This window comes from Leuresthes tenuis, unplaced genomic scaffold (genome assembly GCF_036924035.1).
Source record: "Leuresthes tenuis unplaced genomic scaffold, fLeuTen1.0.hap1 SCAF_17, whole genome shotgun sequence".
Taxonomy (NCBI): domain Eukaryota; kingdom Metazoa; phylum Chordata; class Actinopteri; order Atheriniformes; family Atherinopsidae; genus Leuresthes; species Leuresthes tenuis.
In genome coordinates, this window is record NW_027325371.1 from 21931836 (window position 1) to 21948367 (window position 16532).

The 16532-nt window shown below is 41.8% G+C and overlaps 1 protein-coding gene across 3 annotated transcripts in view; it reads right to left on the minus strand.

The window, feature by feature from the left end:
- Nucleotides 1–15662, minus strand: part of LOC140272805 (neurabin-2-like) — a 35783-nt gene extending 20121 nt beyond the window's left edge. The window contains exons 1-5 of one of the 3 annotated variants that reach the window (XM_072368256.1): nucleotides 15573–15662; nucleotides 9758–10153; nucleotides 6883–7085; nucleotides 6462–6794; nucleotides 5656–6366 (exon numbers count right to left, since the gene is read on the minus strand). In XM_072368256.1, the coding sequence (XP_072224357.1) occupies nucleotides 5656–6366; nucleotides 6462–6794; nucleotides 6883–7085; nucleotides 9758–10067 (1557 nt within the window). In that variant the 5' untranslated portion in view covers nucleotides 10068–10153; nucleotides 15573–15662. Of the gene's footprint in view, nucleotides 1–5655; nucleotides 6367–6461; nucleotides 6795–6882; nucleotides 7086–9757; nucleotides 10154–15311; nucleotides 15350–15398; nucleotides 15523–15572 lie in introns of those variants that run through there. The other 2 variants (XM_072368257.1, XM_072368258.1) reach the window with 2 other exon arrangements.
- Between the last annotated feature and the right edge of the window lie 870 nt (nucleotides 15663–16532).

Genomic DNA, 16532 nt, shown 5'->3' on the forward strand with positions numbered 1-16532 from the left:
GAGTGTTTTAGGCCGACCTCCGTTGGGGATTTGCAAGTTTCCGATGACAATTTTAAAGTGAGATACGTCACATTTAAGATTTTGTTCGAGTTAAATAGAGGAAGAAAAAGAAAAAACAAACAAAAAAACCCCTCCAAACCTTCCGTTCTGTTATACACAAAAAAACTATTTAAAAATAAATGCAGCAGGGCCAGATACCATTCCAAACTTTCTTTATTAACAAAATGCTTTGTACTTCTTTCCTATATTATATAGATGAGCCGTAATCAGGCTTAATATGTAAAAAAAAAAATAAAAATCCGAAATCAGGGTTAGCTTTTGGGTTTATTTCAGCCAGAACTGAATCAACTTTAAACTCTGAAAAGTATTTTTTTTTTGTTGTTGTTGCTTTTTTCAGTTAATACAAATACCTTCACCAGGTGGTTTTTCATCTAAACAAAGCTTCATTCTGCGATTCTTATCAACCGGTTTCCCCTTCTCGCCCGTTAGTGTGTGTGTGTATCTGTGCAAGTATTTTTTTCTTAAAGAAAACAAACACACCCAACCGCATTCCAACTGCTTTTAACAGGCTCACAGAAGTAACCTCGTGTTGAACTCTGGACACAGTTCCGATGTGTAAATTGAAGCGAGATGCAGGACAGCACACAGATATCACTTCTATCATGATAAGCTTATAAGTGGGCAGTGCGTGTGTGTGTGTGTGCGTGTGTGTGTGTGGTATGTGCATTGTCAGTGCATAGCATAGGCAGACAGGAAGCTTTTTGATACCCACCCTGAGGTCAGTATGCTGAGCACATCAACTTCAGTGGCCCAGGTTGCTTATGTGATGCACCACTCTGAACAGCGTATGCACCGTGTTGGAATTATTAATAGGAAACTCCTTACTGCTGTCCTTAAAAATAGCACGGCGATAAAGCCAGCCAAGGTTTACTCTTAAGATTATATCATTGTTTTTCTCTGCAAGCTGAAGAAAAACTCTGCACATGTCAGTCTTTTTGGCTAAATAAATAAGGCTGCTGGTACAGTGTTTGATGGTTGTTTTTTTTTTTTTTAAATTAAAACAGGAAAATGAAAACAGGCCTAAGCTCTACGAACTAGTAACAAATCCATTAACTTGTGAAAAGAAACAGGTGAATTTAGGTGGCACCGTGGCAGCAACCAGTGGAATGAAAGAGGGTGCTAGCTAGTTAGCTAGATAAACAGTTAGCTAGCTACTTTACTGATCCCTAAAAAGAAATACTTTTGTCAAAGCAACAATTAACAATGAAAATAAAAATTATGAAATAAGGCGAGTGTATTTTCCTTTATAAATCCGATTTAGAAATTCAACTGCAAATGAATAATAGAAAGAAATTGGGGGTCTGGTAAGTGAGTCTGTTTTCAGCTAGCTGACACCTAACGTCAGCTAGTAAATGCACACTGACACTTTAAGGCAAATCAACACAAAGTCCAAAGACTTTTTAACGGTCACATTTGTGCCAGTTACAATTTATTTTCTCAACTCTTGAGCCCAGACTTGTCAAGGGTGTACGATAGAGTCCAGCCCCCCGCGCCCCTGAGATGGATTAAGCGGGTATAGAAAATGGATGGATGGATGAAACCCTTGAGCCCATGTCACTGAGACAGATTACTGTAACCAGAAAACTTATCTTTGTCCACTTTTACCCTTCGTCCAAAGTCAATTTCTCTGCCTCCAACTGAGATTAACACAAACGGTGCTGAAATCGTCCACAGTCTCCCCTTTGCCATAAAGATACCACAAAGTTGCCATGGAGATGATAATAGCAAAATAAGTCATTTGTTTCAGCAAAATATAAAAAAACTAAAGTCTTTATTTCAAATGAATATATCTGTAACTTTAAATTAAGCATGCATTTAACACAAAAATAAATGTTTTTTTTATTTTCAAACTGCGGACAATAAGAAAGACATCTGAGTGTTTGTGTGCGTGTGTCTGAGTGTTTTGTTTTAGGATAATAAACCAAAAAGAAATCTGAAGCCACAAGCAGGTGGTTGTACGCCTGCGCCACATGCTGATGTGACCCAGTTGGTGAAGCAGCTACAGTAACTGTGGAACTGTGGAAGCTACATCTCTACTTTCAGCTGCACTGTGGCAACAGAGATCAGTAGTTAAATGTCCAAGAAAATGAAAAGAATTCCTCTTCCTTCCAACATCAAGCCTGAAAAACAGAAATTGCATTCCTCCTCCTACCACCTACACTCTAGGACATGACTGAGCAGGAAAAGAGATCCTCACAGTCAGCGTCTATTATACATTCTTTTGTCCTCCCTAATGACACTGAAGTGCCTCAACATGATGCGTTGCAACCCCAAAACTGCCCTTTTTTTTCTCTATTCTTTCCTGTTGTAAGTTACATTATTCACTGTGCTCTGTATCCTTGAGGAAGTATTTTGTCAATGGGGCATCATTGCATGTCAAGACATGTTTCATAATGCTGAGCTGTCAACCATCTCCCTGCTACAAGGTGGTGAGAAAAAGAACATGACTCTTTGTTAAAGACCAGATTTTCTTTAACAGTCCTGATCAAACGTTTGCACACATTTACTTGTTCAAAATGCATGGGTGCGTAAACCTCTTTGTACAAGACGATCTGTGCTTGCACGCATACTCACGGTTTCAGCCACAGTCAGCAGGAAACGGTGTGGTGAAATCGATTAGCGAAAATCCCCATAGCAGCGCGTGTGTGTTTGTTTTGATTACACGAGCAAACAAACTGGACAAACTGCAGTCGTCAAGGATTTTTTGGGGATTGAGACTTGGTTTTATACTCAAGGTTAGGATTATCCCTTGCTTAGAGTCAGGGTTAGGGTTAGGGTAAGATATTTGGTTGTAATGGTTAAGTGTTAAGTTAAGGGACCCTAGCTTAACACAGGAAGCACATTTACATAACACACACACAAAAAAAGAAATGATTGTGTCAGTCTGACCAAATGCATGTCAACATGTTAGTCTGACTGAAATGGTATGAAATCAAGCTTCTTTAAGCCAGACTAACACACCCAGATAAAGCAGTTGGGGACTGCATCATTCCTGCACATCAGACTCAAATGGTCCTTAGTGATCTGTACATTCTTCAAAGTTCAATGTTTTTGTAAAACGCGCAAAGTGTATATTAAGACTGTTCAATTCCCTATAAAGCTACTGTCATCACATCTTTTTCTGATTCTTTTGCCAGATGGCTAGATGCATTGGAAACTGACCTAAAAGCAGCCCATTGAGACAATGTGTCAACTCACACCTTAAAGCATCCTCAGACTGCCGCTCTTCTCTAATAAAAATCATGATTTTATAAGGTATGATAAAGATATGATTATCTCCCACAGAGAAAAGAGGCGGCAGAAAGTCATGGATGCTTTCTCACACAGCCCAAAGCATCATGACGATGGCCATACTTCAGTGAATAACTGCATTCTCCTTCTGTGCCAATATACTGTTACCATAATAGTGGTCCACTTACATGGCCATGTTGAGCTGTAGCTGTAGCTTGACTCAATTATGCTTGTAACCATGCTGTGTGTTAATGAGGGCAAGAAAACCTAAATACATAGCTGTAGGGTGATAAAATACTACAAATCTGGCACATTGCGAACAGTTCATCAATTCACTGTTAATACACAAGTATTGACTCAAACAGCTTTAGTAAATTAGCTGATTAGCCCTAAAACTCATAATCACAGCAGATCAGTCCGTTCAAAGCTGAACATAACTTCCTGGGTTTTCCTCCAGTGCCACAAATGTCCCAAAATTTCTACACAATTTCTATGCAATCAAGTAAAAAAATAATGCAAATCTGATCCAGTAAAGTGCGTTTGAATACGAGTAGCTTTCATGGATGTCATCCACCGACATTATTAAATTCATATTATGGTGTGTAATACACACTGAAAATGGTATTGAGGTCTGGACCATTACCTATGTTTAAATAAAGTAGAAGCTAAACCATAAATTCCATAGCTGAAAGATGAAGCCACATCTAAAGTGTTTCAAGGAGAAGCTACAAGTATGGGATCGATACTAAATGGATAGGAGAACTAACACAATTGGGGTGAAGTATGAAGCGAGATTAATGGCTAAGCCAAGTATGTTGAGTCAGCATTTTCAGTGTCAGGAAGGTGGCTCTTCTTTTAACCTGGGTAGATCACCATGGCAACCAATACTGAACACATAACTTTTCAACAGTTTGAACAGTTTACTCTCAGACTTTTGAATTTAACCCAAATCTCTGAATCGGTAGGTGTGCCTAAAAATTTAAGATTTAGACTTTATTATCATGCAGATACATGTAAATACACAAAATTACTCCTCCGACATACACAGGGTCCCCCCGTTTGATCGTTACTGGTTGATTTTAGCCATCGTAATTCTAATATCCCTCAGACGTCTCCATTCAGACAGCAACTATATTAAGTGTTAGGTGCCCAACATCTTGATAAAGCTTTACACACAAGCTACATGTTCAGTTCTCTCTTTTAGGTGAGCACCCAGAGATCCAGAACAGGAAAGCCTGAGTTAACAAAGTAAGATCAGAACCACCATTATTTTCTGACTCGAGGTTTGGGATTTTGTCAAACCAGCCAACACAAAGAAAGCTTGGCTGTTACACCCCTCAGCTCGGAAACTTCTAAAGATGCAAATCCACCAATGTTTTACCGGAACAGGTCATGAGGACAGATGGCAGTTAAAACCATATCACTTAATTAAATGTGTGTAATAGTGAGCATATTAAATATGACATTCAGAAACCAACAGGCAATGCTTTTAGGAGCTGCAGAAATTAAGACAAAGACAAACCAAACCAAAAACAAATGCTAACCCCTAAGTTTTTGTCCTTTAGCAGCTTGTAGGACTATCCAGAGCATAGCTGACACTAGTGTCAACTCTCTGTATGGGAGGGTTTTCATGCGTGACTCATTGTATCACGTTGGTTTTTGTCTGTGTCTATCTCAAGCCCATGCAGTGGGAAGGATTACGGGCATTCAAACAATGCAGACGGACATGCATACGCTTGTCAAAAAAAGCCAACTAGCTTGCTTGAGCTGAAAGCTAACTGATGACAACAAGGTTGATCCAGAATGATGAAGCACAAATGAAAAGTACAGAACAATCTTAATTATTCTAACACTTAGTTTCTCTACTCCAACCACCAGGGCAGATCTTTATCTACTTCCTCTTTATTTGTAAAGTTAAAGGAACAACAACAGTCCCAACACAAGCAAGAGCAGCCCACAACTCAGATGGGTTCACATATTCCAGAGACTGCCTCCCAAGTGGCAAAAAAACACAGTTTAACATCTAGATGTGTGTTTGAGAAGCGCCAACGCAGAGTGGATGCAGAACCACGCTACGACCCCAAGCTGAAGCGCGTTGTTTAATCAGTGAAGAAACTTCTTCGGCTCACCTGCTCTGGGTTGCACAGAACTTATTCGTTTACATCCACAAATGGTCAGACCAGCTGCCACAAAGCAGAATACATTAGCTACGATCGCAGGATGCTATCAAGCCACTTTATCTTTGCATAGCAAGAACCGATGCAAACATTAATAAAATAATGTCAAATTTGCTTTTTGAAAATCAATGCTTACTGAGAGGAAAATAGAGGCAGGACAAGAGTAAACAAACTAAATATTTCTCACCCTGATAGGCTCCATGCTGAAGCAAATCTTCCTACTAGGTGGCGCGGGCTCCTCTTCCTCAGGAAGGCCTGGGATTTCAGAGCAACTGCTCTCCAGCTGATATGCCTCCTCATCTTCTTCATCCTCATCATCGTCATCCAGCTGGCTTCCCCCAGAATCGTCCTCCCCAAGCCCGCTGTACGCACTGATATCTACCAGATCTCCTTCTGAATAATCCTCTCTCCTTGAGCCATCCTCATCGTTATCCTCCTCTTCCCTGCATTCAGAGTCTGCTCCTTTCTCATCTGAGGAGGGAGAGGATGATGGAGGCTCTTCCTCTCCGTTTTCCAGTGAAGCATGAACCTCGGCCTGCACTAACCTGCCTTCAGCCTCAGATGCTCCGGTTGAGCGGTCCGGCTCTCTGGCCTGCGGCTCGAGTTCAGGGGCAGTCGTCGTACTTGAGCCCCTCACTTCAGTCTCTGCTGGCTGGGCACCTGAGTCTGATTTAGCCTCAGACGAAGATGAGGAGGAAGTGACAGTCACTGAGGATGATGAAGAGTAGGAGGAGTTCGAGAGCTGGTCACCTGACTGTCCGAGCCCATCCTTGTCTTCACTTGTAGGCATTCCCCCAATGCTCTTCTGTAAAGAACCTGCGGCTTCTGGTAGCTGTGCTGCCAGGGTGCTTGTAACTCCTGCTGTGATCTCCTCCTTCCCCATCGGGGTTACCTTTGTCTGTAAGACAGATAAAGTAATAGACCGGGTTATCATTCAATTCATTCACGGGCTTTGGTATATAAACTCTCCTCAAAAACACCCTCCATTCTCACCTTCTTCTCAGTCACATCTGTTCTGGCTGGAGGTTTGGGTTTTGGCGCCAAAGCAGGGGCTGACCGACGCTGGGGGAGGTAGAGATTGTTTTGCGGTTCACCCTTTTCAAACACCGCACTGAGCTGGCTCACAGTGGGGCTGACAGCATCATTGGGCCCGACTGAAGCTGTCGCAGAGGGAAAAGTGGCAGGAGTTGGAGCAGGAGGATCATCCAGTCGATCGAGAGCTTCAGTGGAACCGTTAAAGCGAGCCACAACGTCTAGGCGGCTGTCCTGGAAGCCAGACGCCCGCTCCTTCTTCAACAAGATGCGGTTAGTAGCAGCTTGCTTCTCCTGACAAAAAACAAAACAAAACAAAAACCCCTCAGCCCAACTGAACGACAAAAAGAAAGCATCTGCAGATGTAGGAATACCAAGTTACCTGCAGAGTCCGCTGCTCAAAGATCCTCCTGGTCTCCTGAAGCTTGGAGAGACCCACAGATGAGCACCCCCCCTCACCCGTTTTGGGGTCAAAACGATTGACCCTGTCTGAGACGGTACCACTGTGTTTCAGCAGGGCGCTGTGGTCGACATTCTCATTGAGGCTAGAAGCCCTTGGAATGGAGAGTTTCACTGTCTCCTCATCTGCAAATGGCAAAAAAAAAAAACGACTGTAATAAACCAGAAAGTTTCGGTGTGATATTTGGGGCTTTCTATTGTCAGAAATAGTAGCAGCCGATCCTCAGCTTGTTGATTGCAATCAACAAATAGGATAACACGAACCAATGGAAACGGCCAGTATTTTTCTGGGGTGTCCTGGTCATGTCGCACTCACTTCACCCTTACTGAGCCAAGCAAGCACTGAGAAGTCATTCACTTTGTCATGATATAACAGACAGTTATATCATGAGGTTTTCTTTTCTATTCTACAAAAAAAAAGTTTTTCTGTTGTCCTTAATCGTGCGCATTTAGTTTTTAACTCTCATTAAAGGGAAATAAATGGCAAAACAATTGGTATCAGTTGTCGAGCAAGTTATTGTTTTAATATTGGTATACGTAACTGCTCAGAATTTCACAATCGAAGCCCAAATATAATATTCATAACTATGTTTCTATTAGTGTAGACTCTGCCCAAAATAGCTCTTCTCACGCCTCTGCAATAAAGGGGTTCAAATGGGACACGTCCAACAGACTTTAGATTGGCCTTCTCATGTGTTGTGCAGCTACCACAGTTTGGTCCTATAAAGTTGGTTGTAATTTGCAGTTTATACCAATAGATGTCACTACATCCAGCACAGTGGACCTTTTAGGGGCGACCGAGGCTCAGTGGTGGTGGCGGTTCTATTCCCGCTCTCACTGCTCAAAGATCAGTGAACTGTCAGCTGGTGGGGTAGCAGTCCACCTCCTTGCCATGGCCGAGATGCCCTTGAGCAAGGCACCGTACCCCCCCAACAACTCCCCGGAGTAGTGAATGGCTGCCCACTGGTAAGACGTGTGACGCTGTGCATGTGTGTGTTCACATGATGGTTAAATGGGTTAAATGTGGAGGAATAATTTTGTGTATCTCTCTACATGACAATAAGGTTTTACCTTAACTTCCTTCCAATTAATTTGACCCATAACTGTTCGCATTTGGGTTTGTCAGTTGGCATGGCTACGCTGTAATGAACCACTGAAGTCCCAGGAATCAGCCAGTGGAATGTTATTTTCAGACACATTCACACACAGAGAGACGGATTAGTAGGAACCATGGTGTTAAGCGTCTTGCCTAAAGACACTTCAACCACTGCTACTCCTCCTGAGCTACAGATGCCCCCACATAAAAGTCTTATCAAATCAGAGGAGAACCCTCACAATGCTTTCAAATGGATCGTACATGAACACTTGGTCTTAATGGGACACTTTTCAGCCAGTTTCAGACTTTTCTCACCCTCTGACAACAGAAACAAAAATATGTGAGATGAGAGCATCTTTTTCGGGAATTCGGCTGTAATAATATACAATATATGTGAGTGCAGAGAGTAGCAAGTGGGGCCTGCTGTTAGCAAATGTTAGCATATGACTTATTTTACTTTTTTTTAGCAGACTTTAGCTCTTTAGCTACATTACATCAGTGATAGTTTGGTTCACAAAAACATTTGGGAATTCCTCTTTAGAAAAACATTTGGGAAATAGTATGGAAGTTAAATAGAAGCAAAAAGATTAAGCGCCTTTGAAAGTCAACAGCACACTTAATGAGCTAACATTGTTAGCTTGTCATCGCACCTAAAACTTGCCCGTAGCTATGAGTATAAGGCGCTGATTGTTCTGGCGCTGATGTCTTTTGGCAATAAACGGATCACATGGAGTCTGGAAAGAAGGTTGTTCTAATGATTGTGATCTCAATTTAACTGGATGCAAAGATGGTTGACAACATCTGGTATCTACTACTATTGTCGTCACTAAACATAGACGAAAATGTCATGAGCTGTTGGCTGATTACAGAAACAGCTTTTCAAATTTTTAACCTTGCTGACGTCAGTGAGGAAGATATGAGCATTTGATTTGGTAAAATCAAACCTTTACCAACACATCATTAGCTGTTTGACACTGCAGAAGAGCCAAAAGATGAAGAGTCAACAGTAAGCAGTTTAAGCAAGGACAGTGGTTAAAATAGAGGTGGATCAGTTTTATTTTATTTTGATCAGCACATGATAAATTAGGCAAAAGTGTAGAGTTACCCAAACCAATTTAATATAAAGGGAATATCCTCGTGGAAAAAAAAGACATGGAACAGGGAGTTCATGGAAATTATGAAAATTATTGTTGCAAACTGTTAATAAACTTGTTCTTTCGATGCTTTTCTCACAAAAAACTGACTTAAAACTTTCATGTAGAAAATGAAGTTAGAAAAGAAGAGAACTTAAGAGAAAAAGGCATTTCAAGAGGAGTGCCACACTTTAATGATTAGTTCATATCTGAACAAGCAAGAGAATCCGTTAAATGGTTACAACAGAAAAAGCTTTGAGTACGTGGCCTACATGTGTTTGGCAAACTCAGTGCTCAGGTCATTTCTCAGGAAACGACTTTGGCTGAAGCTGCTGCAGAGCAAGCATCCCCAACTCCAGAAAATACAGCAGAACAGACGCACATACAGGCAATCTATGAGGCTTCATTACTTCAGGATTTTAGTTTTTGATGTAGTTATGTGGCTTGATGATACAGTTTTTCTAATGCCGTATGGAGTACTTGAACCTTGACTGTAATGCAATGCCTACTTAAAGTTGCTGTTATTGAGCGAGGGAGGCACAAAACATTCAACTTTTCAGGTTTCTCACCTATCATTTTGGCTCCGTCCTCCTCATCACCAGGAGACTGCATCTGCATGAACATGTTCTTGATGCGGTGAACATTTGATCCATACCTCCGGCCCCTCCCGGTGGGCCGGGGCATGAGAGGAGGTTTTGAGGAAGGGTCGGAGCCTCCATTAGCGGCTTTGTTGAGGTGGTCGGTGGCCTTCTTCAGGGCCGCCAGCCCCGCCTCGTAGGCATTGCGGTGAGGCGAGGGGCTCCGCAGGTTGGAGCTCCCGCTGCTCCCACCGGAGGCCCCATTTCCCCCTGTGGCCGACGGGGGCTCAGTCTTCATCATGTTTGGCAAGTCAAATGCTCCCAGGTGAACCGCAGGTTAGAAGGGATAAAGGCGGCTGCATCTTGGAGCTGCTTGACTTTCACCTCCTGTGTCAAACAAAAACAGATCAGTTGTTGTTGTTTTTTTCTTTTTCATTTGCAGTTCTATGGTGTGCATATTTTTCAAAAGCTATAAAACAAGAAATAAGTCAATCTTTTTGAAAACAGCAATCAGTTATGGAAACTAATGCGAATCTCATATGTTCACGGTGAAGAGAAGGCCTTAAGATACTGTCAGCGTCTAAAAACAGCTGATCTACACTGACTAACTTTTGGTTTGTTTAAAGAAAATATGCTGTCTGATTCATAAAGTTCGGTTGAAGAAATGAATGGGAAACATTTTCATACGTCACTCAGGTACCTTATGACTATTCTTGTAAACAAGAAAATAGTCATCAAATAAAAATAAAAAATCTATAAAGAGCAATATTTTGTTGTCAGAGACAATAAAGACCAAATAAAATCTCAACATGACTTTATTACATCTGCTTCACCGAGCATTTCATAACACCCACATGGCCCATAAACCATCAAACAGTGCGTCTGACGCGCTGTGACCTCACATGTCACGAGTCTTCCTGTTGCTGCTCTGAACGCAAGACTTACTGCAAAGTTGGTCTTAAAAATTCAGGACGCTCCTGTGGTCCCTGGGAATTGTTGTTGTTATCATCACAATCCTTAACTGTAACCGACTACGTTTAAAGCTTGTACTGTAAGATCTTTGCTTTCATCAGGCTTTATTTCCGTTTCTGAATCTTAAAGCGGCATCAGCAGGGAGACCAAGCTTAATAATGTATTGGTTATAGGTATAAATAAAACAACACGGTAAATATAGCTCCGGATATGAGCAAGCACAGCTTTTAGCAGGCTGATATAAAATTGACTTCACCATAAAGTCTGATTCTATTCTATTCACTGTTTTTTCCCCCCCATTTATTGTTTTGTGCATTTTCTACTTTTTGTTTTACGGATAGCCAGTAATATCGAAAAAAAAACAAAAACGCAATGCATACATCTTTATCTTGATAGGCTCACTGTTAGATACAAACTACATACAAAATACAATGATTTTTAAAGTATACATTTACTCATTAAAACAAACTATTTGAACTTACATCCAATATTTTCTCTTTAAGCTAAATTTTCTCTTTTTTTTTTCAGAATGATATTCAGTTTTTAATGCTTTATCAGCTTATTCTAAAGACGTGCCAACATCACTGTGCATTGGCAAAAAAAAAAAGAAATATTGGGTGTTATGTAAATCACATGGCAGTGAATATTTTGCTTTCAACAACAAAAATAGTCACTCGCACACAAAAAAAATACAGCAAGGACAGCTAGTGCCAGCATCCATCTTTCCATTTGTCTTAGCGCTCTTATTAGCTAAACATTGTGAAATTCTAGCTTCCTGCCATTGAAAGCTGGCTTAAGTGATTTCAGTTCATACTACTAGTTACTAGTTTAAGACAAAATTTAGCAGACAAAGCTATTATTTAAACCCCTTTAGAAAGAAATAGAAAAAAACTGTTCTATCACTGTAGCCAACGACAGGGAAGTTAATGCTAAGTTGCTAATGCTTGTTAATGCTAATGCTAATGCTTGCCATAAAGAGCTAATCCTGTGGCGCTGATTGCTTAGTTACAGTTAAATTAAGGGAAGGATATTTTAAAGGTAATAGCAACTATGCATCTTTATCGGTCTTCTCAGAAAGGCTATCAACCTGCTACACCCCTTCAACAGGAACTTTTAAATAAAATTGTGTCTTCATTGGCCTTTTAAGTCTCTTCTTTCATTTCCATGCAGGATCCACCGTACACAAGAGAAGCCAAGATAGTTGCTACTTAATGTGTTAATCTAAAAGGAGACTGTTTAATGTTGTTGATGCTGTTGTTGAAGAGAAACCCGTTGATATTTATCTTGCTTTTGCAAGGTTTTTTCCTTCTTGTTTGTTTTTTTGTTTGTGAGCCCAGCCCGCTGTGCCCACGTCCATGTTGCTCTGTTTCACTGCATGCTCGGTGTTGTTTCAGACTTGTTGCATAATTTACTGGTGGACAATGTTTCTGCAAAGATTTTCCCTGCTTTTACTGTGTTATAGCTGGTACTTTGGGATTAGACCAACAGGATTCTGAGTCACAGCTGATCAGTGACAGGATACATTAGAAAGCCAATTTGTTCTTCCCTGGTCCTGTTCTCAGTGGTTCTTAGCGTAGCTTCCCCAACAGAATCCCGCTGTGATTCTCTAAATGAGAGCACTCTGACCGCTGACATCTCCTGGTACAACTCGAACTGTTCATAAGTAATTCACACAATCCCACCTAAATATATATATATATTTGTCCCTTTAAGTTACTGTTGGTTTAAAGCCTGGTTCTGTGAAGGTAACAAATAGTACATCTTCTTTGCTAACTAAAATTAAGTTTCAAAGGGGTAATTAAAGGGTCATGTATGAGCAAATTTCCTTGCAAAGTGTTACTATATTGAGTGTCTGCTAGTTGGCTGGCAGCAAAAGTCCAGAAGATATCACCAATCAAATAATGGGCCAAAGGTGCTAGTCTATTATGAGCCAGGTTGTCTACATTTGTGCTAAACTAAGCTGAGCTAAACTAACTGACTGCTGGTTCTGGTTTCACACGGGTGAAACCTGGCACGATCTGTGATGGGGAACACAACCAAAGGAGGAGTGAGAATTTTCAGACGCACATCCGCCAGCTGATTTTTAGCAGAGAGAACTCACCAGGTCACCAGTGATATAAAGATGTAGCTGTTCACCAAAATGAAAAAGAAATTATTTAGCTGCTCAGATGACTATTTACTTACAGAGCCAGGGACAAATCTAATTTTTTTAGCAGTCTGTGGGATTTGTGTGAAAACTCGCAGCTGAAGTGTGAAGAATTAATACTCTCATTCAAGTTACACTGACACAAGATGTACTTCTTCAGATTTCAATTATGCTCATTGAAAAACAAGCACAGATCAAAGCGACCCTGAATGAGGATGTGTGATGAGAATGTCACTAAAGGGTGCGTTTGGTTTAGCTCTCTCAACTCTAAGAGCCATTAACTCCTACAAAATAAAACTTTTCAATAGTAATTTAATGCTGAACATGTCGAATGTTTAGCATTTCCAACAGGTCGGGTGTGAAGCTTTGATCGTTTCGTGAAAATCTTTGGATTCTGGACTGCCGTCTCTGTAGTTTGCAGGAGTGAAGGATGGATCTCTGTCAGTATTTAATATGAATTTACAGATAACACAATCCATCCAATAATAAACTACTGATTCATCAATAATGCAAATTATGTTGAGCTGCAGCACCATTGTAAACAGTGCTGTAAGGCAGTCTAGGGAATAGGAAAGACTGTTTACAGTACTGTCTGGCCCCACAGCAACTCCAGATGGCACCGCTAACACACGCACACACGCACACACACACACACACACACACACCCTGCAACCAGAGTCTTGTGACACTTTACTGCCAAATAATAACTTCTCACATACGGATCATGTGAAGTCAAGTGAGTAAATCCAAGGTAAAGCACATAAACTTTACAGATGCCTCAAGAGACACACACACACCCTTTACACAAGCACGCTGCTTTAAAACAGCGCCAGGCCTCTTTCCTGTTATTGTTAAGATGAAGCTGGTGACTCTTGGTCTAACTGATAAACACAACCTGACACATACGCACAAGCCCTCAGATGAACAATGCAGACACACACAATCTGAGTCCAGTCTGCACAGCTCCTCCTCAGCATCTCTTCTTCGGTGGTGCAGCAGCCTGCTCGGGGGGGAACAACAAAATACAGCAGCAGCGAAGAAGCCGCAGCTCCTTCTTTCCAAGAACGACTTCATCTGCCTTGTGCCCGCCCCCCTCCGAGTCCCCCGCAGTTTGGGGTTGCTTCCTGCTATTCAATCTGGTTTCTCACTCCCAACTGCGCCTTCATTTTCCCATTTGAGGACAGGGACATTTTCACGCCTCTCATTCAGTCTTGTTGACGCTGTTTGGTGAGAGACGCCTTGCCCAAATATGAACCGATAGATTAAGTAGAGTAGCATTCTGAAACAAAATTCCAGTTTACTTCAAATCATGAACACTGCTGCCTCTAATTTGCCTCAGCCTCTGACACTGCACTTCCCTATAATCACTTCTCTCTGTGCTGAATGACTTATCTAATCTCGGCCTGGATTCCACTGCATTGTATTTACCTTCTAAACCGAGCTTCCAGCCTCCTCCCCACACTAATATCCAAGTCAGACCAATACAGTCTTCAATAATAACAATGCAGCCTTTCTGTCTGCACCAATCATCCTCAGCTTATGCAGGCAAATGAATTTGACATTTAATCTATCTGTGAAAGGTCTCTGAGGCCTCCTCCTATCTTTAAATACAGGCAACAACACACATGCACATGGCTCTGTCTGACCAGTCACATTTGTGTGTCTGCATCGTTATTGTCAACACAGGCTTGAGAAACCCTGCAGTCAGTGATGTGGATGTTTCCCCTCCATGCCTGGCCAGCCTCTGAATATCTCTAAGTGTCTGCGTGCGTCACGCACACAGTGTTCAACAGAAGGCGCATTATAGTAAACACAATGACTCCGTCTATTCTCATCACAATCCCTGCATCTGTGGAGGAGACTCCCAGGCTTGGCCTGGTGCAAAGGTTCTCTCTGGCAGACACACTGCGTGCTCCTGCTGCTATTGGCTAGCAGGAGAAAAGCTTTGTTGGCATACGCGACATATGCTGCACACTCCAAACTCCTATCCAAAAACTGCAATTTTTTCGACTTTGTCCTTTTCTGGCAAGCGTACACCCGTTCCTAACGACATCTAACAATTACTGTAGTCATTACATTACACTATTTAATTCGGCTTTAAAGTAGTACGCAGAGCAGCATTTACGAAAGTGGGGGAAAAAAATACATCGCGGAGGAAGGCAAATATCCACTACATTCAGACTTTCTAATTACGTTTCTATTTCAATTTGACGAGCTTCAGTGAATCACAGCAAGGCCGAATCCGACAGAAAGCGTTGGAGAACATACCTACATTTCGTCTGACATTTTGAAAGGCGATTAGATCTGCTGAGACATACGCAAATGTTAAATAGCAAATTTATTTAAAGAAGTTCAGCGTCACGCTCTCTGAGGAGAAAAGCGAACGGTTATCAAGTGTTCCGGTTGCGTTTTCCTGTTGGGATTTACCGTGTTTTGGAGGTCCAGCGCTTTCTGACATAAACAGTGGACGCTGAGTCAAGAGTTGTGTCGGTAAAAACAGAAAAACGGTGTTACCGGCTGTTTGTGAGCCTGAAGCAGACGGTTGGCAGGCCCCGCTGGGTGTCTGCCGCTGCGCTGCGTCGCTTCCTTCCTGCAGCCTCCCTGCTACCGACTAACAGCAGATTTGAACGTCGGTTAAGAATAAAAACAACGTTAAGCGCGACACCGTCGGAGACTCGCCGGCCTCACCTTGTATTCCAGCTTGTTGAAGCAGACCGGTGCCCGTTAAGATCCGTGGCAGAAACAGTTCATTGTCCTGCTGCTGTTGCTGCTGATTCCTCTTGTGAGTGACTGCCTCCTCTCTGCTCCTCCTCCTCCTTTCTCTCATCATCTGTTTTCCTCCATCCCTTTCTCTTCTCCTCACCCATACTCTTCTTCGCCCTTCCCCTCACCCCGATCTGCATTTCCCCCGCTTGGTCCACTCCTTTATTCCCCCCAACCTCTTTTCCTATGTTTATACGTTTCCTCACTTTTATTCCCTATGTCCACACTCCTTTCTCTTCCTCAGCCTTCTTCCTATCAGGTGTATTACAGATTACACATTTAATACTCACTAATGAATTCACTGGTAAAACATAGGGAGGTATATGATGTGACATTATGAAATTTAAAAATTAACAGCCAGCTGGCACCAATATTGCCGCCCAAGGTTATGTGGTGGCTGGCTGACTTTTCCAAGCTGCTTTGGAAGAAATAACAGCTCAGTGCAAAGTGAGAGGCTCTGAAGTTACAGCAGTGTTTAAGCGGCATCTGCTGGACAGTCCTGTTAACTGTTCCACTGCTGCAACTTACTGTGATACAGAAAAAGATAGTTCCCTAATGGAAAAATATAATCTTCATCTGTCATTCAAGTTCCAACTTTATCTTATATCAGCTGACAGATCAGCTCTGCGGAATGGAACTTTTTTTTTGTCATTGAGCTGACATGTCTTTCCTGAGGAAAAGTTTGAACGATCTTTGCTCTGAGGCAAGATGTATCATCATCCTGGAAAATGGCCTACGCCTCACCAAATCTACCTTTAATAGACTGAATGGAGAAAAGAAAAGTGTCCACCTGTACATTTACTGCAGAGGAAATGGCTGCCATCTTCCCTGGTCCTTTACCTGACATCAACCCCAGATCATCAGTGATTGTGGAAACGTGTTTGT